This window comes from Calypte anna, chromosome 3 (assembly GCF_003957555.1).
Source record: "Calypte anna isolate BGI_N300 chromosome 3, bCalAnn1_v1.p, whole genome shotgun sequence".
NCBI lineage: Eukaryota > Metazoa > Chordata > Aves > Apodiformes > Trochilidae > Calypte > Calypte anna.
The window spans coordinates 15,388,936-15,415,234 of NC_044246.1; the positions used below are offsets into that span (position 1 = coordinate 15,388,936).

A 26,299-nucleotide genomic window follows, 5' to 3' on the forward strand; every position below is an offset into this window, starting at 1 on the left:
TTTTTTAAAAGCACATTTAACTTATTCTAGCCAAGTTTCAAATCATCTGGCTCTTCATTCTTACTGTCAAGTAGCCTCCTGCTTTATGTGGGACATTTAAGAATAGTGGGGGGGGGGGGGATAAAAAAAAAATGCATTTGTAACAACCTAGGTATATTTTTAATTCAAAGTAGCAACCTGAGAAAGCATCAGTGTCTAACAGAAGATGTGAGTTTTTCTACGCTGCAAAACCTGTGCAATATGCTGAAGAATGGATGTTCGACAATGAATGAGAAAAGATGTCATGTAATTGTTCCCAACTCACTACAAGTTTGGATTCTGAGCAATAAGTATAATAAACAAACAAAACATTATGCAGAAATTCTGCCTTCTCCAGTGTGGGATTTTCTCCCCCACTAAAACCAGTACTAACTTCAGCAATGTGGGCATAAGGCGAACAAAGAGAACAGCGAACTGCAGTCCACCCAGTTCAGAGCAGCATTCAGTCCACACAATGAATGAAGAGAGCTTCTACATCAGTCTTAAATGTTTGCCTTCCCAAAGGGTAAAATAAAAACATTGTTTGATTATTATATGAGGGAGAAAAACAAAAACGGTGCCAAAATCACTGCCCTACACATTAAGACAAAAATAACGAGAGCAAAATTTGAGAATGTCTCCACAGGTATTAATTCATGGTTGTCTCTAACTTAATGAAGCCAAGTGAATAATATTTTCGTTAGGTTTACCCTTTCATGGAACTATTAGAGAATACTTTTTCTAATGCAATGAAGCATGCTCATATTGCAGACAAAACCCTAATAAGACATGGATTTCTATGCAATAAAAAGATCAACAGCAGCAGAGCTATTTTAGGAATTAATAATGGAACATTACCATATACAAAATTCTGAGGCCATTGATGCCTATCTCCTAGCTTCAGAAATGTCAGTATTTAGAAAATTAAAACATCAATCCACATGTACAGCAGTGAGACAAAAACTTGTCAGTTCTCCTTCAAGTAACACAATGAAAGCTATTTTTGACCTTGTATTACCCTGATTACCCACAAGATCAACAACTTACCATTCTGCTACTGGTTTGGCAATGCTGTCAAAAACCACATCTTGTTTTGCCTCTTGATCAAAAATTTTCTGAAATCTGAAAATATTAAGCAAATAATAATTGCTCAGAATGTTAAAACACTACTTGATTCATACATTTTTGTTTGTGTTTGTAATAGTCAATGTTTACATCATTAGGCTTACATAACTTAGAACAATGTTTTCCCTGTAGTCTTAACCACAGCATGCTGTTGTGCTATTGTACATAAATAGGCTGTACACAGTACTGCTTTGACAAGATCTGTACAATACAACCCTCTGATAAAATGATGTGGCTTAGAAATAATGTATTTTAAATCTATCAAGAGAATCAGTGTTTGTAACTGGCACCACTCTGCAACCTGGATAAATAGATTACATTACAACCAAATGCAGCATCCCACCAGTTTAGCCAGGCTGCCATTTTTGGTAACTACTTTCTCCATTCTTTTGTAAAGTTACTGATAGTCTCAAGGAAATATGTAATTTAATCTAAGTTTTGTCACTTTCTATATAAAATATCTGCAGTTGCTTTATAAAATCAAAGAATATTTTAGGTTGGAAGGGTCCATTTGCTCCAATCTGCTCAAGGGAGGGTCAGCTAGAGCAGGGGTCTGTACAGTCAGATTTCAAGTATTTCCATTAATGGAAGCTCCACAATCTCTCTGGGCAACCTGTTCCAGTATTTGATCAGCCCACAGAAAGAAAAGATTTTTTGATATTTCCTGTATTTCAATTTGTGCCCACTAACTCTTGTGCTCTCACTGCACACCAATGAGAAGCATCTGGCTCCATCTTCTTTATTCCCCCACACCCCATCAGGTGTTTACACTCACTGAAATGTTACCCTTGAGATTTTTTCAGGATAAACAGTCCCAGCATCTCCTTACAAGTCAGATGCTCCACTCTCTTCATCTGTGCATCCCTTTGCTGGAGCCCAGAACTGGGCACAGAACTCCCGATGTGATTTTATCCCTAGTAACTAAAAGGGAAGGGTCATCTTGCTTGACCCGTTGGCAACACTGTGTAATGCTGCCCAGAGGCTCTTGGCCTTCTTTGCTGCAAAAGGTGCACTGCTGTCTCATGTTCAGTTCCTTATCTATCAGGACTACAGCTCTTTTCCTGCAAACCTTCTTTCTGTGAACCTCGAGCCCGTCCTGGCTACTCCTCAGCAGGAGCTTGTCTTGGCATTTCACTTTGATGAACTTTGCAAGATTCTGTTTGCCCATTTCTCCAGTCTCTTGAGGTAGCATAACCACCCCTCCCATAACCACCCCTCCCATTTTCATACCCTTAGTGAACTTACTGAAGCTTCACCAGGTCCCTTCACCCAAGTCATTATTGTGAAACAGTATTGGATGACACTCTTGATTACTCTGCTAGTGACTGGACTCCATCTGGACTTTGTACTGCTGATGACAACCCTCTGAGCCCAGCACCTCAGCTCATTTTTAACACTTCTCACTGTGCATTTGTATAGGCTTTCCAAATCTCATTCCAAAGACAGCTTTCCTGGGGTCACCTGACCTTGCTCCTATCTCTTGTACACTTTTTTGTTACATTTATGTTTTGTCAGAACATGGTTCCTCATTCACACAGGCCTCCTGCTGCCTTTTCATCAGTTTCTGCTCATCAGAATGGACTGTTCTTGACATTAGAGGAGGTGATTCTTGAAAGTCAGGCAGCTGTCCTGGACTTGTCTTCAGGTCTGTATATCACAGGATTCTTCCAGCCTGGTCCTTGAACTGGTCAAAGTCTGCTCTCCTGAAGGACTGGGTTATGATCCTACTTTCTTCCTTGCTTTCTTCTCTCAAGATCCTGAATTTCACTATCCCATGGCCACCACAGCTAAGACTAGCCCCAGGTTTCTCTGATCAGTTCTTTCATGTTCGCAAAGAAGAGGTGAAGTAGAGCTTCTCCCCTCAATGGCTCTTTAACTATGTGTTAGAAAGTTTTGATTAATTCACTCCAGAAACCTCCTGGACTGCCTCTGCCCTGCTGTGCTGTCCCTTCTATCTGGAACTTTATAGTCACATAGAACTTCACAGAGTGCATAGAAAGGCACCATCAGTTATACAGAACTGGACATCAGTTATACAGAAAGGCACCATGGGCTAGAATGGGTTATGCAGCATGCACAATATCAAATGTGACACACAAACATATAGAGGCATATAGTCTGTCCTGCTAAACTCTTAACCAGTTGAGTCATAAAAACAATTGTTTGATTCCCATATATGAAATAAAGACCAAAGGAGAATAATGTTTGAGATCACCAGGATAGACTACATGAAAGAAAGGTTTATGATGGAAGAGTAAATGCTTGCTCCATAGGATTGTTTTTGCTTTGTCTTGAGAACAGTATTTATCAAAATCCATCTCTACAGACTCTTTAATAAATTATAAAGTTAGAAAAAAATTCATTATTTATTACAGCTGGCTTAGACATCTGCAATTTAACCAGTTTCACATATTAATCCAGTTGGAGATGGGAGCCCCTCTCTTCCCATGCAGAACAGACTTCATTAGCTGATGTAAAATGACATCAGTCTGAGCTGCAGATGTTTATATGGGGCTCTCTTTTTGACTAGAAGAGAACAATCAATTTACTTGATTTGGTATTATAAAAAAGACCTTTAAACTAAGAGAAAGACAATCACCACCTAGTCATAAGTTAAAGGTGGTTACACATCTAGCTTCGTCATAAAAATTTTTAAATGTTGCCTCCAAGTTTGGTTGAAAAGATAAAAATATTTTGATATTGCTGGTACTTCTTTTTAGTTCCTAAAAACTATTTACATTCTACAAACATGCTTTTTCTTCTTTCAGCAATATGGTTTTCTTTACTGTGTTTTGGTTATGTCTGAAGTGGGGTCTAAACAGTGTTTTACATCAAGATGTCTTTAGCCAGACTGTGGTAACTCATTAGATGACAGGAGAACACACAGTCCTGCGTTCAATTTCAAACTCAGAACAAGCTGTAAAAATGGAAGAACTGATAAATGATGATAAAATCTTTGAGATGAGAGTTAGAAATGTGTAATGGCTTGCAATACATACATATACAAAAGTCCCACAACTTTATCAAACGCTAGCAAGCTCATTCAGGTACAGAGCATAATATGGTGTATTCCTCTCATTAATGGAGTTGTATGAAAATACACCTATCTTTACCAAAGCTAGATTTTAAGAATAGGCTTTTTCAGGTTCTGTATATCTCTATCACTACACAGTGATACCCACCATCAAAGGTAGAAGATACACAGACAAGGCTTTTACTTACCTGAACTTGTAGCTCTCCCGTTTGTTATTGACAAACCCATCTGCTAAATCACGTGGCACAATAATCTCCAGACCAGGCAAGGATTTCTCATCATCATCAACTGAGTAAATCTAATAAACATGGAAATTAATTAACAAAATAATGTTGCCAGTAGAAGAGCACAGCTCTTGGGTATAACACTTACATAACTCTTAGCACCTGTAGCTGCCTGAAGCCACACAAAATTCAGAACTGCATTGTGTACCACAGCTAATGAGTATGTCAAAACATAGGAAAACAATAGTTCTGCCTACTTCAAAAGCCCTTGATACATAAGCATATCTTCCTTCAACTATTACAAAACAAAACAAAACAATCGCATGCTAAAGTTATCGTGCTTTTTACCATGTAAATACTACAATAAGGTTTGAAACAGAAATGTGGCCTCTTTGACATAATATGCTTACAAAACCACTTTATTATCTGAGCTGGTCTGAAAAACAAAGCACAGTCCCCGTTGCAATCCCCTCCAAAACACCTGGAAGAATATATTGGAGAAGTCTATGTCGGAATGAGTAGAGCTGTTCTAAGGCAACGAAAGAATGAAGAGACCTAAATGTATTCTGTGTGTCGCTTTCATTATTTTTATTGTTCCCTGTGAGGACAACTAAATATTGGGGTTACACGTTTCCCTCTCATGTTCAGAACCACGTTGAACTGCATAAACCCCAGTGACTGGCACCAGCTGTGCCTCCTGCGGAGCAGGAAAGTTCTTCGTTCCCTCCCCCATTAGTTACCCTAAACTCCTGTACTTCGTGGGTCTATTAACTTCTTACGGCTTCGGAGAACAGTGCAGGATTCTGTCTCCTCCGACTACGTACGAACCCCGCAGCTCCCACAAACCAGCGGGGCCTCCTGCGGCGCGGGGGCCGCACAGTGCCGGCCCGCACGGTGCCGGCAGCTCCCTCCCGCCCTGCGGCGGCCCCGCGGGACACCCTTGGGTTCGCCTCAGCCAGCCCACCCCGCGCCCTTGCAGCACAGCAGCCGCCTCCCCATCCTACCCCCGCTTGCTGCCGCCTGGCTGGCGGCTTCACCCTCGCGTACACCCGGATGGTTTCCTTCACCATCGCTGCCAGCCGAGCATGGGGCAGCCGCCTGCACCGTCCGCTTAGCAACAGCAACGCTGGCACGCTGACCGGCCTGCACCGCGGCGGGCGGGGAGCGGCAGGGGCCGCGGAGCTGGGTCAGGCGGGTCCGGTACCGCCATGCGCTCAGGGGTTCCTCACGGCCTCGGGGGGGTTTTGGCACGGCGCCTGTCTGCTCCCTCCATGGGGTCTTTGAGGAGGAGAAGGAGGAGGAGGAGGAGGAAGGAGCAGCAGGGTTGTGTCCTACGAGGGGTGGCCGTCACCCTCATCACGGGCGGGGTTGCCTGCCTGGCCGTTAAGGGTAACTCCCCACCAAGCTCTTCTCCTCGATGCCAAGGTGGCCATGGCGGAGAGAGCTTGTACAGGGAAGGGCGTGGGGCTCAGTCCGCTGGCACTCCGGAATTCCTCACCAGAACTGTGGGGCTGTGGGTTACCTGCTGTGCCAATGCTGCCTGCCCGCCTGAAACCACCCTGCTGAGGCCAGTTGTCTCTAGAGAAGTGCCCTCCATTAACCAGCTGAAACACATGGGAGGGCAATTGGGGAAAATAGCAAGATTGCATGCGATGAGGATACTGTTTTATAAAAAATTATTTTAAAAAAGTTTCTGGAAAAAAAATGCTAGTGGAAAACAGTCATAGAGTTACAGGATCATTCTGGTTGGAAAAGATCTTTTAAGATCATCCAGTCCAACCATTAACTTTACTCTATCAAATCCAGTGCTGAACTGTATTCCTAAGGATCACATCTGAGTGGTCTGTGCTTTTAAACATCTCTAGAGAATGGTGATTCAAACACCTCTGGAGCTGGCTGAATGTGTGGTAGAAGATGGTGTATAGTGGAGAGCTAAACTTACACACAAGTTACGGTCAGACCCTGCTGTGATGTGAAGTGGTAACCAAAGAGTCACACAAACAACATGATGGTCTTTTGGCCTCAGTCTTGATGAGATACAGTGTTAAAGACTGGACTATGTCGATTAAAAGTCCACTGATTTATATTTAGTGGGAAATCAGGGACTTGATTATGGAAGAGGATAGAAATATCTTTAACTCAGATATGGTAAAAATATGTTGAACTTGAATTCCAAATAAGAAAAACAGTAGGGGAAAGGTTTCCTATCCCAGTTGAGCAAATAGCTGACTCAAAAAGCAATAATGCATATTGAGACTACAGGGAATGGAAGAGGACTAATCACCAATTAAAGTCAAGTGCAAAAGTCAAAAGGGTAAAAATGAAAATGAATGGAAAATATTACTTGGTAATTACTTGATGATTACTTAAAAGAGCGAGTGAAAAACAGGACACTGGAGTGGGATAATGGAATAAATAGTTTCTATAATCTCCTAATTGCTCAAAAACTACAAAAAATGTTCTGTCCCTTGTCAGTAGGGATGGAGATGCTGAAGGTGATGCTAGAGGCAGAAGTGACTAACAGTGCATCCCCAGCCAGGAGAGATGCAGATCCTACTGTTCAGTGATTTTAGACTGGGAAATGTGGGAGTGGGAGAGGAGAGTAGATTCTGGAATTCTGAAAGAATTGCAATGTTTAATTGAAGGTCCAGGAAATGTGTTTGTTTGTTTCTGTATTTAAACAGATGCAGGATACTGCAGTATTCTTTGAAAACAGCAAATGTAAGAGTCAACCATGTTATTTAGCAGCTTAGCTGGACTATGAATTATCTGGGCAGTGAACAATGAAACACTGCAATTAGCTGTGCAGAAAGCTATTTCGTGTCTGCTGGTGTTAAATAGCTAGAATATGGAACTGAGTGAATTCATTGTTTTCATGATGAAGTCTGATTTGCAAAGGGTCCAGGTGCCCTTCTTTGATGCAAAGTCTGAGCTGTAAACTTGGAACCAATGGCACAGTGAAGAGACACCCAAGAGGGTTTACGTAGGACTAGTCTGAATATTATGTGGCCTGCACAGAGAAGCCAGTAAGACATCTCAGCCTTAGGCTGCTTCCAGCATAAAAATATAGTCTGAATTTCTTAAAGGGAAGAAAGAACCCTGGCCACCTGCAAAATGGTCACTTGTGGAGCAAGAGAAGAAAAAGGTGGCAGAAAGTATGGGCAATTATCTTCTCAAATACCTCTTTTATTACAGAGCTGCCCTTGCAGAAATGCTAGAGTGCTTCTGTGTTGCACTTCACAATATACTACCTTCAAGAGAAGTGTATTAGCCCAGCTCAGAATTGGCACTCCACACTTACTGGTCCTTCTGCAAAAAAAAAAGCTGCATCATCATTTGAGCACCAAAATCATCCAGGTTTTTCTCTTGAGCCTACTATCTGATATGATGGCTACAGAAGATTGGGTCTCTGTGGAAGAATTGTAAGATGGGTGAGAACTTAGTTAAAGGTGATCCATTATAGTTTGTTAAGACAGAGGGTGTTCTTGGACTGCAAATAAATTATTGGTAGAATTCTCTGAGGAGGCAGATCTTATGTAATATTTTAATTCATAACTTTGAGCCAAAAATGGGAGTGTATCTTAATTAAACTCTCATAATACAGCTAAGAGTCATTGTGCTGAAGAAGATCAAGCTATCCAGGAGAATATGAATGATCATGTGGACTAGAGGAATAGATATGGATAACCATTAAATGTAGTGTAAGTTGCAAAATTAGGCAGGCATATAGGACTGCACAGTGACTGCATAATGACAGCACGTTCTGCTACAATTTGGAATCTGTTCGGCTAGAAGTGTCAGAAGATTTTCTGGTTGTGGAAGCCTACATGATAGCTGCCAATGGAAAAAAGATAGCTATAATTCTTCAATGAAATGGGAATGAGTCCTACAAAGGAAACCAAATATCCACACTACTGTACAGGGTCCTGGTAAGACCTCCAGAATGCTTACTGTATGTGTTTATGGTCAGTTCTTCTTATTCAAGTTTTTGAATACAAGGGCTACTGGAATGATTAGGCTGATGGAGATTTTGCTGTAAGAGAACAGACTAGTAAGATTTGATATATTGAGCAAAGGCTATAAATATGAGTGGCTATATTAATGTGTATAAATACACTATGGGGATTGTGGAAGTAAAACATATTCTAAGATAGACATAAGAAAAAAAATGGAAGTACCTTAATGTGAATAAATGCACACTGGAAATGAGAAGAAAATTCAAAGCATTAGGGGCTTGATTCATCCCTTTTGGATACTGGAGAAAACATGATAAAGTTCTGAAAGAGTATAACATGATCACTTATGTTAGGAAAGGTTTGACCCAGAAGGTGAAATAAAGAACCTCTATTGCAAAAGTCTCTTTCAAGAACACTGAAACATCTTTCTACAACCATATTGGGAATGAGAAGGCAAAGACAGTATGAGTACTTTTACTTCCCCCAAGCCACTTCATGGTACTTAGACTCACCTTATTTTGTAACCTTAATCATGCTAATATCCCCCTGCCTGGGTGTAATGTATATCTTCTGTGCAAGGTCACTGTCAGTGGATAATGTGGAGCTTGTTAAAAAACCTGTGCTGTCAGTTTTAATTTTTAGGCTGTAGGCAACCTTCAGTGAGTTTCATAAATTGAAAAACTACAAGGCACACCCTGCTCTTAATTAGATCAGTGAACAGTTGTACATTTCCCAGAAAATATAAAAAAAATATCTCCAAGTCAAGGAACTTTCAAAACTTGATCATCTTACTGTGCATCTATACACCTTCATTTCATTTATAGGAAATCAACCTTTTTCATTGTACTGGCTGTCATTTTTTTAGTCTCAGAGGTATTTGTCTACTTCAGCCTATCTAGTAAGAAGCTTTAAAGATGGTTTCAATTTCAACTAAATAACCTCTGTTTTTTTGTATCTTTGAGTTATAACTAGCTTACATGTGAGGTTTTTTTTTACAAGATTAAAGAAAGGTATTCTGAATTAAGGGGAAATTTAGGCCATTGAGGAACACAAAAATGTAACAGGCTCGCTTTTTTTGCAACTGTTGAGAGAGTTATGCATTTCAGAATGAAGATATATGGAGACTTATTAAAATACTTAATATCCTAATATCTTGTAATAATACCGTTTCCTAGTATTTTATTTGCTGAAGTAACGTGGGTATTGATATGACTGCTATTATGCCATAATCCTTAGTCCCAGGGAAATCTCTTTTTCAAGAAAAGTTAAATAAAATGATTTATGTACAGGTACATATGAGGAAAGAAATTATTCTGTACACTTAAAACCTAGTTAAAGGATTCATAAACTAATTCTTTTGTCTGGAGATGTAGAAATAATACAAGTAAGAAAATACTGTAAAAACAAAAAAAATAACAGTACTTGCAATAACCAAGAGAGATTAAGTCATAGGTCTCAATTTCTTCATTATTTCATGATATAACTTAATTTTCATATGGACAAACACTTGATTAGAGAGTCTGTACTGTGATGTCTACATATCTTGTCCACTGCTTGGTAGAAACAAAAATCTTCACAATTGGAAAAAAAACAGACAAACAAACAAAAAACCCAAACCAAACCAACCAAAACAAAACAAAAACCACAAAACCCAAAACAAAACAAAAAACCAGAGGATTTCCAACCTTGAAGATAAAATAAGGTAGACAGATACAAGTGAAATGTGATGAATGAATGTTATTTCTTTGCTGATTAACAAAAATCTTTTCTTAAGGCCTAGCTAAAGAACTAAATTATCTTTTAAAATTTTCTTAAGATTTTGAAGAGAGACTTGTTGTTAAAGACCTCAATACAAAGATGCAGGAACTTTAGGGCTACTGAACAAAAAGAACTGTTTTCAGTATTTGTGTTTCTTAAAGCTTTAAAGAAAGTCTTGGAAAAAAGAGCCTCTAACCATGCCAAATAATTTACTGTTCTAGAGTTTGCATCTTATGCTGAAAAGTTTTGGTTTGCTTTGAATTTACTTTGTTTAAGGTCATCTTTCCTGGGGAATCACCTTGCACTTGAAGAATTTTTAGTCTTTGCATTTATGCTAAACCTCAGATATAAGTGTCAAACTTTCTTCAGTACTTTAGAAAGAGCTCCACAGAACAAGAGCAACCTACAGGCCCGAAACAACTATGTGAGTGTATGAGTTACAGGGTCTGGCAGTTGCAGGAATAAAAAAGGTCAGTCACTGAATGCTGAATTAATATTTAATTCAACTAAATGTCTGCCTTTACTTAGTTTTCTTCTGATTAAAAAAATAATACGGGTCATATTATTATATACTGGAGCTGGTTGTTCAAGGACTTCTGCTCCATTATGTCACCTAGCAACTTAATATGCTTCCAAATAAACAACCTTGTGAGTTTTATAATAGCCCAAACTTTCAAGTCCTTTCTTTTTTTTCCAAAGTTTTACTTTTAATAGACTTTACTTATTCTTGGCAACTATCATGCCATTTGGCTGAGATAATGATTAGAAGTTAGAACATTAAAATCTTTCCATAGATCAACTGGACAGGATGAAGGGCCAGAACTCTTGCCAAGCTCTTAGTTTGTCTCATCATCCAACTCCTGGAAACATTAGTACCAAATGTGTATCTTCTGCAAAACCAGGAATGCTTCTTAAATTACCAGAACTTAAGATCTGAAACTTGGCCTTAATTTGTGTATAATATCTGTTGAGTTTGTTGCATAAACTCTGCCAGAAACAGTACAACCTTTGTTTGTTAGAGGTGTGTTAATATAGAAACTTGTGGTTCTATATTTGAATGGAACATGAAAAAGTTGTGGCACCATTTTTTAATATTTCAGGTATCATCTTGAACTTTTGGGTTTTTTTCTGCTTATGGGTTGAGGATTAAAATGTGCACTCATGTAAACTGCTTTTCAGCTTCTATTACTCTAGCCCTGTAAGAAGAGAAGAGATGTTTCTGTCTTTTAGGCTACTTTTACAATCTGTTTCTTACAAAACAGGGCTACATCTTCACATCTGTTAGAGTCACATTTGGAAAGTACCTTACAATTTCATTGCTGTTCTCACATTCTTACCAAACACTTTTATGGCAGCTCAGCCAAGACAGAAAATCTTAAAATATCCTCCTGAGGGATTATGTCTATGCATACATGTATACACATATATATTCTTTTTTTTCTTTTTTTTTAGATTAAACCAAAGTTCCATGGAGAAATTTAGAGATCCTTAGGAACTGAACTGCAACAGGCAACAAATATTTTTTGCAAGGTTGTTTTGTTCTGGGTTTTTTTTCCCTTTTTTTCCCCCATCTTCTGAATGGTAAACTTCCTCCTTTGTTGCAAACTGCCTTGTAAGTACTATTAGGAGGAGACATTAACATACTTCTAATGCAATACTGCAATGTTGATGTTATCTGCAAAATTTTCTCTACCTCCTTCCCACCTTTATCTTTAGCATTATAGTTCTTCTTATTTGTTATTTTGTCATGAAACCTTCCAAACTGTTACTGATTTCTCTCTGTCCAAGGGACAGATAACGTGCTAGGTGACCATGAGTAGAAAAGATTGTGGGGCTTTGGGTTTTTGGTTTTGAAAACAGGTGAGAAATTCCAGTTCTTGTGTTCAGTTCTTCCCAACAAATAATTCTTTTTCTTGTCATTGTAAAACTAGTGTGTGTACTCTCTTGTTTGAAGAGGATTATAATCCTATCAGCTTCAACAGAACATTCTGAAACATAACTATCAGTAATCATTGTTTGGTATTAAATCTTAGGAATTGAAACTGTAGTGTAGGAGTTTTGTTGGGCACTGTGTAAATTTAGATTAATATTTAGAGTGGGAAAAAAAGGGGAGTTATCCCTGTACCAAACAGCTTCTGCTATCCAAGTGTAGAAAGGGAGGCAACTCAGGAAAAGAGGAAAATAAAAGGAAATAACATGGATAATATTCTCACTCTAGTCAGAGGTTAGGATTTTCCTATCAAGCTGAGAGTCTGCATAGGGGAGAAAGAGGCTTTCATTCATTGAGGCTGGATAGAAGGAAAATGCAACAACATGTAGAAGGTAATTAGAGCCATTGAGTAAAATTAAGTCTATTGAGTAAAATTAAGTTTTGTAGTGCGAAAGGCCTGGATCTCTGTTTCATAATTATCATTAAGTGAAAATTCAGGATATGGTGCAGGGAGGAAGCTCTAGATTATATATGTAATAGACAGTTCCATCCAGTAAAACCAAACTGCATATTTTAGGTAATGTAAAAATGAAAAGGACAGAGCAAACTGGAGGATTACTTTGGAGGGAAAAGGGAACAAATGTAGCATAACCCTCAAAGTCTTTTTTGTTCTACCTGTTTATTTGGACGGTAAAGACAGAAGTATGGTATTAGTGTGTAGAGAAGGAAGAGATGCAGGAGAGTGAGTAATGAAGAAAAAATAGAGGATAACAGTTCATCTCATCAGAAGGTGGATGAGGGTGGGATGACAAGTACTTGAGCTGGTGTGCAGCTGAGAAACTTGTATCTGGAACGAGATGAAGGGAGTTCAACAAGAAGAGAAGAAAGCAAAATTTTCATCAATATCTAAGTAGCATAGCATAACTAAAAGTAAGGGACATTATCCTTCCTGGGTGCCCTGATCTCAAGAGGCTGCCATGGTGAGTATATGTAAGTACCTGCACCAGCTCACTGGTGCCTCAATGGCACTATAATATGCTCCAGCCCAACATGGAGAGAGAGAGACCTCATCACTCTCTACAACTCCCTGGAAGGAGGTTGTAGCCAGGTGGGGGTTGGTCTCTTTTCCCAGGCAACTCTCAGCAAGACAAGAGGGCATGGTCTTAAGTTGTGCGAGGGGAGGTTTAGGTTGGATATTAGAAAGAATTTCTTTACGGAGAGAGTGATCAAGCATTGGAATGGGCTGCCCAGGGAAGTAGTGGATTCTCCATCCCTGGAAATATTTAAAAAGAGACTGGATGTGGCACTCAGTGCCATAGTCTAGCAACTGCAACGGTGGTTCAAGGGTTGGACTCGATGACCTCTGAGGTCCCTTCCAACCCAGCCAATTCTATGATTCTATGATTCTATGCCAGCCATTCACACATTTAACATATTTACACATTGAGCAGCATAGTTGGTGCATGCCTTTTTCTTAGAAGAGAAAATTAAGACATGGAGAAATTGAGCAATGTGTCCAGTTGTGCAAGTGCAGCCTGCAGTGAAGCAAAAGAAAATCGTGTCTTCAGTATCAAGCCACCTTGTGCCTTAAAAGACCAAACCCACAATTTCCAGTAAATTTGCCATGCATTTCTGTACTCATGTAAACAAAGGACAAACAGGACAACACACAAATCAATGCAGCTGTGTTTGTGTGCTATCATTTGCAATGTAGCTGTTTTTCCAACAGTTTGTTTTTGAAAACTGTTTCCCCCTATTTAGTTCTGTGAATAGGTGTTATATATGCATGCTGTTACTGAAGCATGGAGCATCCCAATAGCTATGGAAACTAGGATTTCCAAACAAACAAAAAAACAAACCAACAAAAAAAAAAAAACCCAAACAAAAGCAAAACCAACTTTTAGAATAAGATAAAAGTAATGTAAAATTAAGAAATACTTTTGAACTTTTTGAAGTGGAAGAATAGATGTTATTGAAGCACATTGCAAGAGTATTTACAATCTTCTTTTTTTTTCTTTTTTACAAGACTACATATTTTCAAGTGATGAAGGAAAAAAATAATTTGGGGTTTGGTTTTGGTATTTTTCCTCCCAATGTCCAGTTTCTGGTTTGAAATAAGCCAGCTACTATTACTCATTCAAGTTTAAAATTCCAGATGCAGTTAGGGCTGGGTGATTTTGTCACATGCTCATGTTGTGTGTCTACAGTTGAGAAATCTTATAAATGGGTAAGGGTTGGTATCCAGGGACAGCAGACTTCAGTTACTTGCCAGTGTGAAGAGGCAGACTTCCTGTCTGAGTCACTATATTAAAATACAAAATGTTCATTTACTCCGTGTAGATCTTCATCTCCATTTTGGCCATGGATTATGTACTTAGTTGTTTAGATTTGCCTAGAATCCTTCACTTAAGAATCACCAAGAATGCAATTAATTAGTGAGTTTCAATTCTTTTGCATTTGGAATTATATTCTCTTCAAATTAAGGCTGAATCTTAATATTACAAACACGAGAAGAATATGTGTTTTACTTATTTTACTCATATGACATAAGAACACAGAGAGAAGGAAAAAGTGGTGAGCATTAAAAATAGAATAAACTATCTTTTTAAAGTTAATAGTTGTAGTGCACTTTATTTCCATAATTTCTTCACTGAATCAAAGATATGTTGTTTATATGCAATAGGGTGAGTTATAAGTTGGACAACGCTCTGTATACTGTGAACCTTGTTTCAGAAAGTGAGATTCCTAAAAACTTAGAGCTAATTTGACAGACAAATGTATACCAGTGGCTTTTGTTTATGTTATTATTCTAACAGTGTATCTTTTACTGGAGATACTGTTCACAGAATCAGGAGCTCTGCTGTTTTTTCTCAAGTTTGTATTGTTCTGTGACCCCCAGGAGAGGGCAGTGCTTTGTACACACTCCAGTCAGATTTTTCCAGAGCTAATAAACATCAAGTACTAGATAAGATACCTGAAATCATAGGTCAATAGGTATATCAGATTGACTCTGTAAATAAGAAGTTTCAGCAGTACATAAATTGATCTTTGAGGTATTCTTCAGAACATAATTTTTCTTGCAAATGACTAGCACAAAAATACTTGCTTTTAACCCAACAGAATGTTAACAGTTACTGTCACTGAAGAAGCTATAATTTTGTGAGCTAAGAAAAAGAACATTTTCCTAATTGCATAAATTTTTTTAGATTTGAAAGGACTCCCTATAAAAGTTTTTGTATTTACAGAAGTCAAGTTTGATCCACTGAGATGCATGTACCCTTGTACATGCTACTCGAATGCTTGAATGCTACTTGAAAAAGAAAATAAACAAACCCAAATCCCTGTCTACTTTCAGGTAAATAATGCTTTTTTCACTAACAAACAGCAATTCAGGTATATGAAGTAGTATCACTCGTTGTCAAAGGGGATAATCCAATACTGTCACTTGAAGGAACTCTTTCAGTGCTCTAAAGAGAAAGAAACTCTCCTTCTGGGTGAGTTACATGGCTAGTTAAATAAACTGAATTGTTATTGGGAATACAACATTTACCTTTCAGTGGAGCTCCTATTATTTGCAGTGTCCACTGAATGGGTTATTAGAAAAGTTCTATAAGTAAAACACACAGTTTGGTGCAACTCTTGAGCCACAAAAGGAATTCAACATCTTACCTTGGAATGGGGTGTGTTATTTTGGCTAAATTTAAATAGTTTAAGAACAGACATGAATGTAATCCAGAGAGCAGTTTAAATACACTGCTTTTTAACTGCTTTTATTATTAGCTATTGAACAATCTAGGTTCTTATTTTAGAGTTGTAGTGTTTTTGCATGCTCTCATAGGCCTTGCCTAGACCCTGGTGCATATTGAAGCACCTCCAGAAACCTAATCCCACATTGTTGAAGCGAATGTGATTTGGATATAGACCAAATGATGGCTGCAGGAGGACAAATGTTAGGAAGGCTTGTATAACATCTCAGAAAACAGCTGGACTGTCTGATAAGCAATTCTTCAGATTATTGATTGGAGTTTCAGAGTAATGCTGAGTAAAACTGAATCATGTTCAAACAAGGCATCTTAGAAATAAGTGTTTTGTATCACACTTGTTAACCAGTGTGTACAATTATTGAAGTTTTTTTCTCAACATTTTAAATCTCCAGGTGCCAAGTGAGTATCATAATTTTCTTCCATTGTACATAAAATTACTTAATGAATATTGGCTTGCAGGATTATTATTCTTCCAGTTAATTCCCAATCCAGCTCCAGCCTTTTCCTGGGCTTCTTGCCACATTCCATTTTTCCCTGTGCTGCTGATGTTATGTGGGTCTGAAATGTGGAATTATCTACAGTTCATGAAAGAATCAAGTACCTTAGGCTGTTGTGTTCATCTCTTATTAATGGACAGTAAATGAAAACATGAGCTAACAAAGGAAAAGAATAAACACATTTAAGCCAGACCAATTCCCAGAGAAATAATTTTAAACCTTGTCAAACAATTTTTGAAACATGGAAGAATGATGATTTCTCATAGATTCATTGTATATATTCTGGCACTGTTACTTTTCCTTTATATATATATTTTTAAAAACTTGAATAGTAATTCCCATTGGAAGATCTCAAAGAGATTTATAGATATTAACAAAATCAGACTTTTAACATCAATGTGAAGAAAAGAAGCTGGTCAAACTATTTGTTGCCAGAAACGTATCCTTGCCCCAGTTAGCTGCTTTGTGCTCTTCTGCCAGCATAGAGATTCACAAAATACTTCATTCACCAATTCTTAATTATTCCCCTGCATCTGGATTGCTTTTACATTTCCTGGTTTCTGAGGATGCTCATAACTAGTCTCTCAGGTAAAGGAATTATCCTCAAAGAACTTGATTCTACATGGAGGAAGCCACTCACTTGTGATCCCCTCTGCTGCTTCCAAACATTCCTGCACTCCACTGGTCCTGCACTTCTGGAATGGCTTCTGAGGGCTACTGTGGCTGGCTGGAATATTGTGGCTGGCAGTTTTCATTAGGTTTCAGAGGTAAGGAGGAAGCAAAAGTGTCTTGATCCATTTTATCCAAGTAAGCCATGCAAGTACTTAGTAATTTGTTAGCTGGGATTCACTGCTCAGCAGCCTCCATGGGAAGAATCCAATCTCTTCCTGCAGATTTACCAGACCTGTCCTGCCTTCAGCCCTCAGTGTAATTTTCAAATAATTTATATGGGTATTATTTTAATCCTTTGTTTAGGGCTTTAGAAAATGTCTTTTGCCTTCCACCATACAATGTTATTGCTGTATAATATTGTAGGTTTTTTTATATTGAAACTATATAGCACAATTATATATGTCAATTATAGACCACCAAGTATTCAGATATATGAGCAAATCCTATTTTCATTAAAATATGAACAAAATATGGAACAAATACAACCCAAAGGAAGTGCTCTAGAAAATATGTTTGCCATTTGATTACTACTAAGCCCTGCCTAAGTAAGATAGAACCAGTTCCACAGATGGCCATAATCAATTTCTGTGACAGTTTTATAACCTACACTTGCTGAAGATTCCCACATAGCCTTGATCTATGAAGTAACCCCACCAATTACATGTATAAGGGAGCCCACATTCCCCTTTTTGCTTCATAACTGTTTCCCAGAAGCTTCCTTCTGAGTTGTATTTCTGCCTTCTCAGCCAGGGCCGTTTTTACCCATGACCCAAACTGGTTTTAGCCCTGCCTTTTTCTTTCTTCTAATTCCAGCATATTGTTTGAACTCCTTGATATTAACCAGTGAAGCTTTTTACCTTAATCGCCTTAACTCTGACTGTGGGGTACCCTGACAGCTGTATATATATATTTAACATTAACTGAAGTCTGGCCCAGATCACCAGTGGCACTTCTTCTGTCTAGATCTCTGGCATCCTTCCATGACAATTCTAATATTTTAATATTTGATGATGAAGCATTTACTTTTTTATTGTTAATAGCATCTGGTAGCATCAGGTAACTTTCTTGTTTTTAAAAAGACTCCTGACAGTGCTCCTCAAACTATGCAGCTGAAGTTCTTCTCCATAGAACTCTTTGCATTGACATAAAAATGGAAATGAGTTATGAATGAAGAGAATGGAAATAAGTGGTTTGGTTTTTGGTTTTTTTTTAGAAGCGATACTAAAGACAATATTTTCTGTCATCTTTTTTGGGGGAAGAATAATACAGGGTATCTGTTTAGCATGGTTTCAGCTTGTATGTCAGTTTGTGCCAGAAGATCCAGAGATTTACCATATCCAGTTGGCATACACCAGGATTTCATTCTCACTGTATGGAAGAAGAAGGAAGCAGGAAGAAATTCGTAACAGCTGCTGTGGAATGTGCAGAGAAGTGTAGAGAGCTTGAGTAAGCTGTGTGCAGACTGACAGTCCTTTCCTCCTCAAAGCAAGAAGAAGGGATTACTTCTGAATTTTGGAAATTGTATTAAGAGAGATGAGTGGGATTCACTGCTAGTGCCTTCTCCAGTTGTATATCTGAGAACTGTTTAAATAAATACAGTCTCTGGAAGGCAGCATCTTAAATTTTGTGCATCCATTTGCCTCTTGGGCTTTCTGATGCTTGGCTTTAGTATGCATCTCTTCTGACCTAAGAAATTATATTTGGCATCCCACATCAGAAAAGTGTGCAAAGAGTTATATAATTACACCCGTACCAGTGTCCTCTCTTCTGTAAGCTGATTCCATGCAATTTATGTTAGTTTAACAGGACACAACGTGCATACAGAAAAGTATTTTCTGTTTCCTTGTATTACTCCAAAGAATTTTCCTGCTATCCTGATATTCAAGAAAACACACACAATCATCACAAAAAATTGCTTGGTTGTTGTCTTCAGTCCATGTGATATAAATTTTCTGAAACCCTGTCAAATCTGGTACTAAGAGAACAGAGGTTTGGGAGGTAAGGGCTGTCTTCATGTAAAGTTATTCTTCAGCATCTCATCTATACTTACACATCATGGACACAAGCACTGAGTAAATTTGTTGTTACTCAGTTTTTTTATTCTGAGGGTCTCACAGATCTTTACAAAGCAGAATGAGGGAAACTTCACAGCATCCATGTCAAGCCCTAAATTCTGTGATTCCCATTTTGCATATGAAGAATTTAGAAAAATAAATAAATAAATAAATATGCAGTAACAAAATTTTCAATATTTAGATAATTCCTGCACCTAAGGAAGAAAGAATAATCTAGTAACAGTTTTTATTATAGACATTTATGAAATTACACAAAAAGTTTCAAGACTACTTTTTTAAAGCTAGTCACCTCTCTGTCTATACTTGAAATAATCAAAGGAAATGACAAATCAATGTTACATGGCCTTTTCTTGTGGCACCGGTTAACAAAGTTTTATCTGAACTGGTTTACCACTGCTAATTTTCATCAGTGGTCCATCTTCTTCTATAAATGGGTATACCAGAAAAAAATGGACTAATCTAGACCACATTGGACAATATGTTGTATTTTGATCTTAGAGTATGCTGAGCATCCTGACTTTGTTTATTTCAAACTGCTATAGGATCCTAAGGAACACATCCTAGGATTTAGGAGATCAGTGGGTTTAGACATATGAGAATTGTTATTCTGGTTTATTTTTTAGAATTTCCAGCTCATCGGGTTTTAGTAAAGTTTTGGATCATTTTTTATTGTGTGAAATACAATAGCCATCCCATTACATAATATAACCCTGCACTTATCCTAGTGAGGTACCTCTTTTCCTTCTTGTGATCCAGGGACAATGTTAAGCCCCCCCCTGGTTTCTTCTGTACAGTTCAAGTTCTTTTAAGCTTCCTCTTCTCAGTTCTGGTTTCTGCATCTGCTGCTGTTTAAAGACAATGAGACAAAAGCATCCAAACTCAGATCATGCACTCAGCTGTGGGCCCAGTACTTCAACACACTCCCTCTTAGTGTATTCAGCAAAGTCAGTATTTGTAGCTGCCTGCAAGATACTTATTCACAGCTGTCTTCTCTCTTAAAGAGGCTGCAAAACTTATTTTCTGTTCCTTCTATCTGTGCCCTTTGATTCCCAGTTCAGTGCAATTTTTGTGCAGCAGTACAGCAGTAGCACCTCTCTCTTCTTCTAAGTCAGTCGTAACTGTTCAGTGTCTCATTGTTTTGCTTGCTCTACTTCAGACACAAAAACCCTGATTCTGTGGGGTACTGATTATCTTGAACCATGTCTAAGTCAACAGTACAAGGACCCTGGAGAGTCAATATGCTCTTAGCAGAAGTTTGCAAAGCTGTTGCTCTTGCCTGTCTTCAGAAGGCATCTGATTATACTGCTGTCACGTGTCACCCTTCCCAAGTCCAGTACAAAACTGGATTCTTCAAATGATTATTCTATTTTCAAGCTTTCATTCATTTATAAGACCAGGCTTTCTTCTGTCTGTAATAATAATAATAAAAAAATAATCTGAGAGATCAGTGGCTTTCTGTTTAATCCTGTGAGTTTACTCATTTCTACAGATTATAAAATAGGTGATGGAACCATATGTTTGCAATAAATGTGTCACAAGAGAATTATTTCATTTTTGGTAGTAAGTACCAAGGAGAAAGAATAGCTGAATGTTACAGTTTTATTTTGTTCTGTTTGCTTTTTTCATTAAGAAATGCTTCTTGATATTATTAGTCTAGATCCTGTGCTCTTATCCTGTAGACTGGCTGTCTTAATTCTTCCTTCTTCAGGTGAGGTGACCAAGGGTATACCAAGTCACTTTTGGCTGGTTTTGTAATAAAACTTATGGCTCAAGCATATCACTCTCTGCAGTTCTTATATCTTCCAAGAATAACTGTGCCAAGTCTTTGTACTTGTGTCTGTAATACTGTGTGATGCTTCAGAAGCAGAACTCAAGAACTTCTATTTTCCTGCCTGAGAAGACACTTGGATATGTCATGGTCAAACTGCATGACATCTTGAGTGACAGCTTCCAAAGAAGAGAGCACTATGATGACATGACAGCAGCAGAGTATAACTCCTGTATTCAGGATGCTTCAGGGATTATGCTGATATGTCATGATTATCATTTATGTATTATTCAAACGTATTATTATTCGGTTTTATTACACTGGAAAATTTTGGGAACTGGTACTTTTTTCCTTTAATTAGCAGATCTGTGGAAATAACAACAGTAAAGAGCATAAACATTGGTAAACCAAGGCACCTACAAATGTGGAAGTGCCAAAAATACAGCACCAGCACTGACTGTGTCCTCACATTTTATAGATTCTTGATTCTTCCCCTGACATCAGCTGTGGCAAGAACTACAAGAGCAAAGAGAAGTGTCTTGAGCTAAATGTCTTGAACTAAAACGCAGGCAGCTGGGTCCCATCCCACATGCTGCCACAGCTGTTTTACATGGGTAGTGAATAAACATATGCATATCATGATGTGTTTGAGATCTGTGATTTTCCAACCTTGGTGTTCTTTCAGGGTTACTAAAAATGGAATCTAACTGTAGATTTTTACTTTCAGGTTTACTGGTTCAACTTTGTGGGCCACTGAGGTGCTTGCATCCACACCCACCAAAGAGATTTTCTGAAAAGTTGTTTTAAACCATTGTAGGAAGTGACTCAGGGTAATTGCTACTCTAATAGGTTCTCTTGGCTTCCTGGAGTCTTTTAAAAATAAATCCTTTGCAAGAAGTGGGAATGTCTAGGAAAGAAAAGAAAAAATATGCCAGTCAAGACACTTAAATTGGTACAGACCACTCAGTTTAATTCTCTTCCATAGCCAGGTTCCCCTGGTGGTTTGTAACATGTGATGGTTGCTGTTAATTGGTGGCACTTCTGTCTGCATGGTTGTCTACTGTGTGCTTACATTTTATTTCCCCAGGTTGTATCTCTGGCTTCTTTGAAGCTTTTGTACTTAAGCAGTTGTCAGTCTAGTATGTGTATGAAGGAAGGCAAAAAAATGTTGTCTCACAAACCTCTCAAAAGACCCTGGTTAACCTGAATTTGCTATATGGTTTTTGGTGGTAAACAAAACAAATCTAAGTTAGCTCTGGGAATAGCTGGTTGGGCTGTGTTATATGACCAAAAATATTGTTTAATGCTGATATTATGTATCTGCAAAACAATTTTTTAGTTTACAAGCTAAATAGTCAAAATAGTCTGGCCTGCTCACTTCTCTTTGGTCTAAGTTTACTGCTGCAAGGAGTCAGAGCCCAGCCACAGCTCCCTGTGTGTCACAGAGCTCTCTCTTTCCTCCCTCTTCCTCTCCCAGCAGTAGAGACAGGGGGTGCTCAGCCCATGCAGCCTTCTGTCAGATGTGAGGACTGTCCATCAAGGCTGAGATTGCTGCTAAATTTATTTTGGGGAGTTCAGTCTGCTCAGGCTCTGAGTTCAGTCACAGTATGCTGCACAACGTAGTGCAGAGGTGCTGTCTTTGTAAGTCTGCATTGCTTTTAGTTGGAAGCATTCCTGTGAGCTTCATTGTCCCCAGATTCTTATTTTGTGCTGACTTTGACACTGGAGGAAGCGTTTATAAAATATCAGGAAGCACTCAGAGCTGGTGCTGTAATTTTGGCACTTCCACACCTTATGCCCGTATCCGTTATTTATACATTATTTGCTAATTAAAGAAAAAATATTAACCACGTTAACACCATTGTCTACATGATCCTGTGGATATCTCAGTTAAACTGTCGTAGAGCACCAGAAAGTGCTTCATTTCCCCTTTCCTAATATACAATCCTTTGCACAGGACAGAACCAGCTGTGGCAGTGTTTTAGAATGATCCTTGCTGCCACAGGTGTATCTGCAGTACATCATCACCTTCTCTTCCCATCACTTAAACTATTTACTGGCACCTGGTAAGCCATTGTACTGCTTCAGGCCTTTGAAATTAAGACATCTGAGAGAGCTGCAAGTGGTTTTCCCCTTGGTTAGTGCAGTGGAGAATTTCATCTGAAGGCCAAAAGTACACAGTGAGTAGAATTCTCTCATGCAAAGTTAAATGGAAATCACCCTGTGGATTTAAAAACTATGGCAAAGTGTGTGTGAATCTGAGGACAAAGGTATAGGTATCTGTATGCTTTGGTTCTGATCTTTTGAGAATATGCCATAACTTTGCATTTCCTTCTTCTGTGGGTTGGAAAAAAATTTGGCAGGTTCCCAAAACTGAAATATATGCAGGAATAACATTTACAGCATTATCAGTGCAAGGGGAAAAGAAATGGCATCTGAAACAACCTCTTCTTTCAGGGTATAAATTGATCAGTTGTGGGGTTCAAGGAAAAATTTCTCTTCCTTCTTTATGCCCCAGTTTTTACCTAATATCCCAGGCCACAAGTGGCTGGACTTAGTGTTTTTCATTCTTCATGCTCTGAATCATCAGGTATCCAACCACTGCTTGAGGCAGTGTATTGGACTAGAGATCTGACCTGTCTGTTCCACTATGGCAGCAAGAACAGAACTGTAATATGGTTTCATTTCCTTTAGTTCATTATTTTTTTGTGTAGTACTTAGAAATGACAGCTGGACTGGGATAGTTGCTCATGCGAACAGGTACTGGGACTTTCTGGAATCTGAACACACGGTCAGTCATGCACTAGTGATGCAGAGGGTTCTCTGTTTTTAGGGCTGAGCAATGCCTATGCTTTTGTTGATCCACTGCACCAAGTTTATGTTCACCCTCTAACAGTTCTTGCCTTGTATCTTTTTGGGAGAAGTTCTTTTAAAAATAAATTATATTTAATACAAAGAAAATTGTGTTCTTACATGCACTCTCTCAGTCCAGTGGAGAATGTTCTTCTGTGTGTGTTCATACCCTGGTGTTGTGTTCAAAAAAGTCTCCTTTTGCATATTGTAGAAGTGAGTCCTATGTGATTCAGTGCAGAGGTTATGAATGTATGATGATAAACTGGCTATTCTTTCTTTCTTTTCCATGAAGGAAGGCAACAGGTTCATGGAGATACCGTCTTAAACCACAGTAACTAGAATGTTGTAGCATTTCTGATGGGATGGGTATTTCTGCCCTAACAACTACATGTTAAGAAGGATATCCCTTCAGGACAGAAATGAAATACACTACTGGACACAGGGTAATAGCAGCTTTCACTGTCCTTATCATGTATGGGTAATCAGAGAATCTTGTTGCAAAATCTTTTGAAGTAAAGGAATCCCATTTGTGCTTGGGTGACAGTGTAAGACAGGCTGTAGTTATCAGTGCTTTACTCCTGTGTGATAGTCAGAATTTCTGTGTTCATCCTTTTCCACTCTTTATGGAGATGTAAGATAATCCATAAATTAAACACAGTAAGCAGGAGACATGGGTAGCCATCTCATCTTCAGCAAGCACCATGAGCCTTTACTGTACTTTAGGGAGTTTATTAACCACAGGAACTGAGACAATGAAAGTTACTGGGAGGTGAAGCTACTACTCATAAGAACCATCTCTGGTGTCCAACAGATAAGCATTGAATTAGTGCCCTTTCAAGTTCAATAACTCTAGGGATGAAATGCAGTAAGAGCAGTATGCAGCACAGCAGTGGGAATTTACACCTTGAATTATCCTTTTTCTTCTTAAGTACAGAAGTGGTAAGTCTGATAGGTATAGAGGACAACAACTGCTTGTTCAATGCTTGAATTGCATTGTCAAAAATGGGTTCTTTTTATTATTTTGCATTATACGTGAAAACATTTTACTTTCTTTGCTTGACACAAACCTTCTTTGGGACTGGTAATATTTTCATGTTTCTTCACCTGCAGCACAAGATCTATGGAAATCTTTTCAAAAGATGTTGTTTTATTCTCTACTTTATCTCAAGGCTTTTGGTTAGAGTGATAATATGGCAATGCATGGGGCTAGCTGCTATAAGAAAATTTTGAGAGCAAACTTGATTTTAAGCCTTTTAAAGTCAATCAGATGATTTTTAATGATTTCAAAGAGCCCTGGCTTGTGCTCAAAGGTGATGATGGTAGATTAGAAAAGAGAAAGCATATGTATATGAAAAAACCTAATGCACACAGCTCCAAATTGTAAATACTCGATCAGTAAGCTGCACAGAAAAGACCTTTGCTTTATATTTTGAAATTGCACTTGTATCTCCAAAAGTGGTACTAAAGACATGTACTTCTTATATCTGTTTATAAATGGAAATGATGGGGTATAAAAAGAAAACCCAAACCCAGTTGCTTATAATAGCAGTGCATTTGTAGACTCCTCCAGAAAGTGTTGAATAAGTCTTGAATTTCTTAAAAAGGTCTGCCTGTAATTATGGAAGGCTCACTCAAGGACTTTCAACATATATCACTTCACCTTCAGACCTCAGTTTCCTCACCTGTTAGATGGGTCCACTGAAACTTACAGGCTTATAGCCAAGCTCACTCAGCTCCTAAATACAAAACTAAGAGGTCTTACCAGTCCAAATTTACCCTCACTTGCCTCAGCAGGATTATACTGTGGGAGCGTTTCACTCTTCAAGTAGTGCTTAACCTTAATGCTAATACTTCAGTGTTTGCTCTAGCACCTCTACCTCATAACACTGTGAGTGGCTTTCACAGCAGGTGAAACGTGACATACCACGGAGTACCTAGGGAACAACAGAACTAGAGATGCAACTAGGCAGAGCATATCAGAGAGGAAAAGCAAATGAATTTTCTGAGCTTGGATTTGTCTGAGAGGAGATTCTTCTAGAAGGTATTTTGAAGTTAGGAGGGAAGCTGGCCCACATGCCTGGGAAAACATTCCAGCTGGAAGGGGTTAGTGCAAAACTGAAAGAGGATGTGGACAAGATGCTTGGAAGGGCTGTTTCACTCTTGTTTTAGTTAAATCCAGCCAAAGCCTGGACACAGCAAAGGGCTGTGTAAGCTAGGATTGTGGGGGAGAGGCCTTTTTGCCGGGCTTGGTGTGCACGCTGTTTAGGCACAGCTGAGAGACTGGAAAATGCTGCTTTCTAAATGGGGACTTGCATGACAGATAGTTACATCCTGGGTGTGGATATAATATACCATGGGCAGAAAAGTACAGGGATTGCCTTTTGCCAGGGACTTATACAACCACATCTATAATTCCCCACTGTTTCCTCCCTGACCTCCCTTGGAGGAGTTTTCTATCCAAAAGTGTAAAAATTACTGATCCCAAAAACTGCATCTGGGCTCTACCTAGAGAAACTTTTGGATTGTTCATTCCATAAATATCTCTTACTGGCTGTCTGACGTCAGAGGATTTGGAGAGTGAGGCTGGTCTGAAAGTGAAAACAGCAGCAGTTCCAGTCTCCCTGC

At 38.6% G+C, this 26,299-nt stretch overlaps 1 protein-coding gene across 1 annotated transcript in view; it reads right to left on the reverse strand.

The window, feature by feature from the left end:
* Window positions 1-5,471, reverse strand: part of KIF6 (kinesin family member 6) — a 145,553-nt gene extending 140,082 nt beyond the window's left edge. The window contains exons 1-3 of the mRNA XM_030447857.1: window positions 5,406-5,471; window positions 4,366-4,475; window positions 1,066-1,140 (exon numbers count right to left, since the gene is read on the reverse strand). Of these exons, the coding sequence (XP_030303717.1) occupies window positions 1,066-1,140; window positions 4,366-4,475; window positions 5,406-5,471 (251 nt within the window). The remainder of the gene's footprint in view (window positions 1-1,065; window positions 1,141-4,365; window positions 4,476-5,405) is intronic.
* Window positions 5,472-26,299: the final 20,828 nt, after the last annotated feature.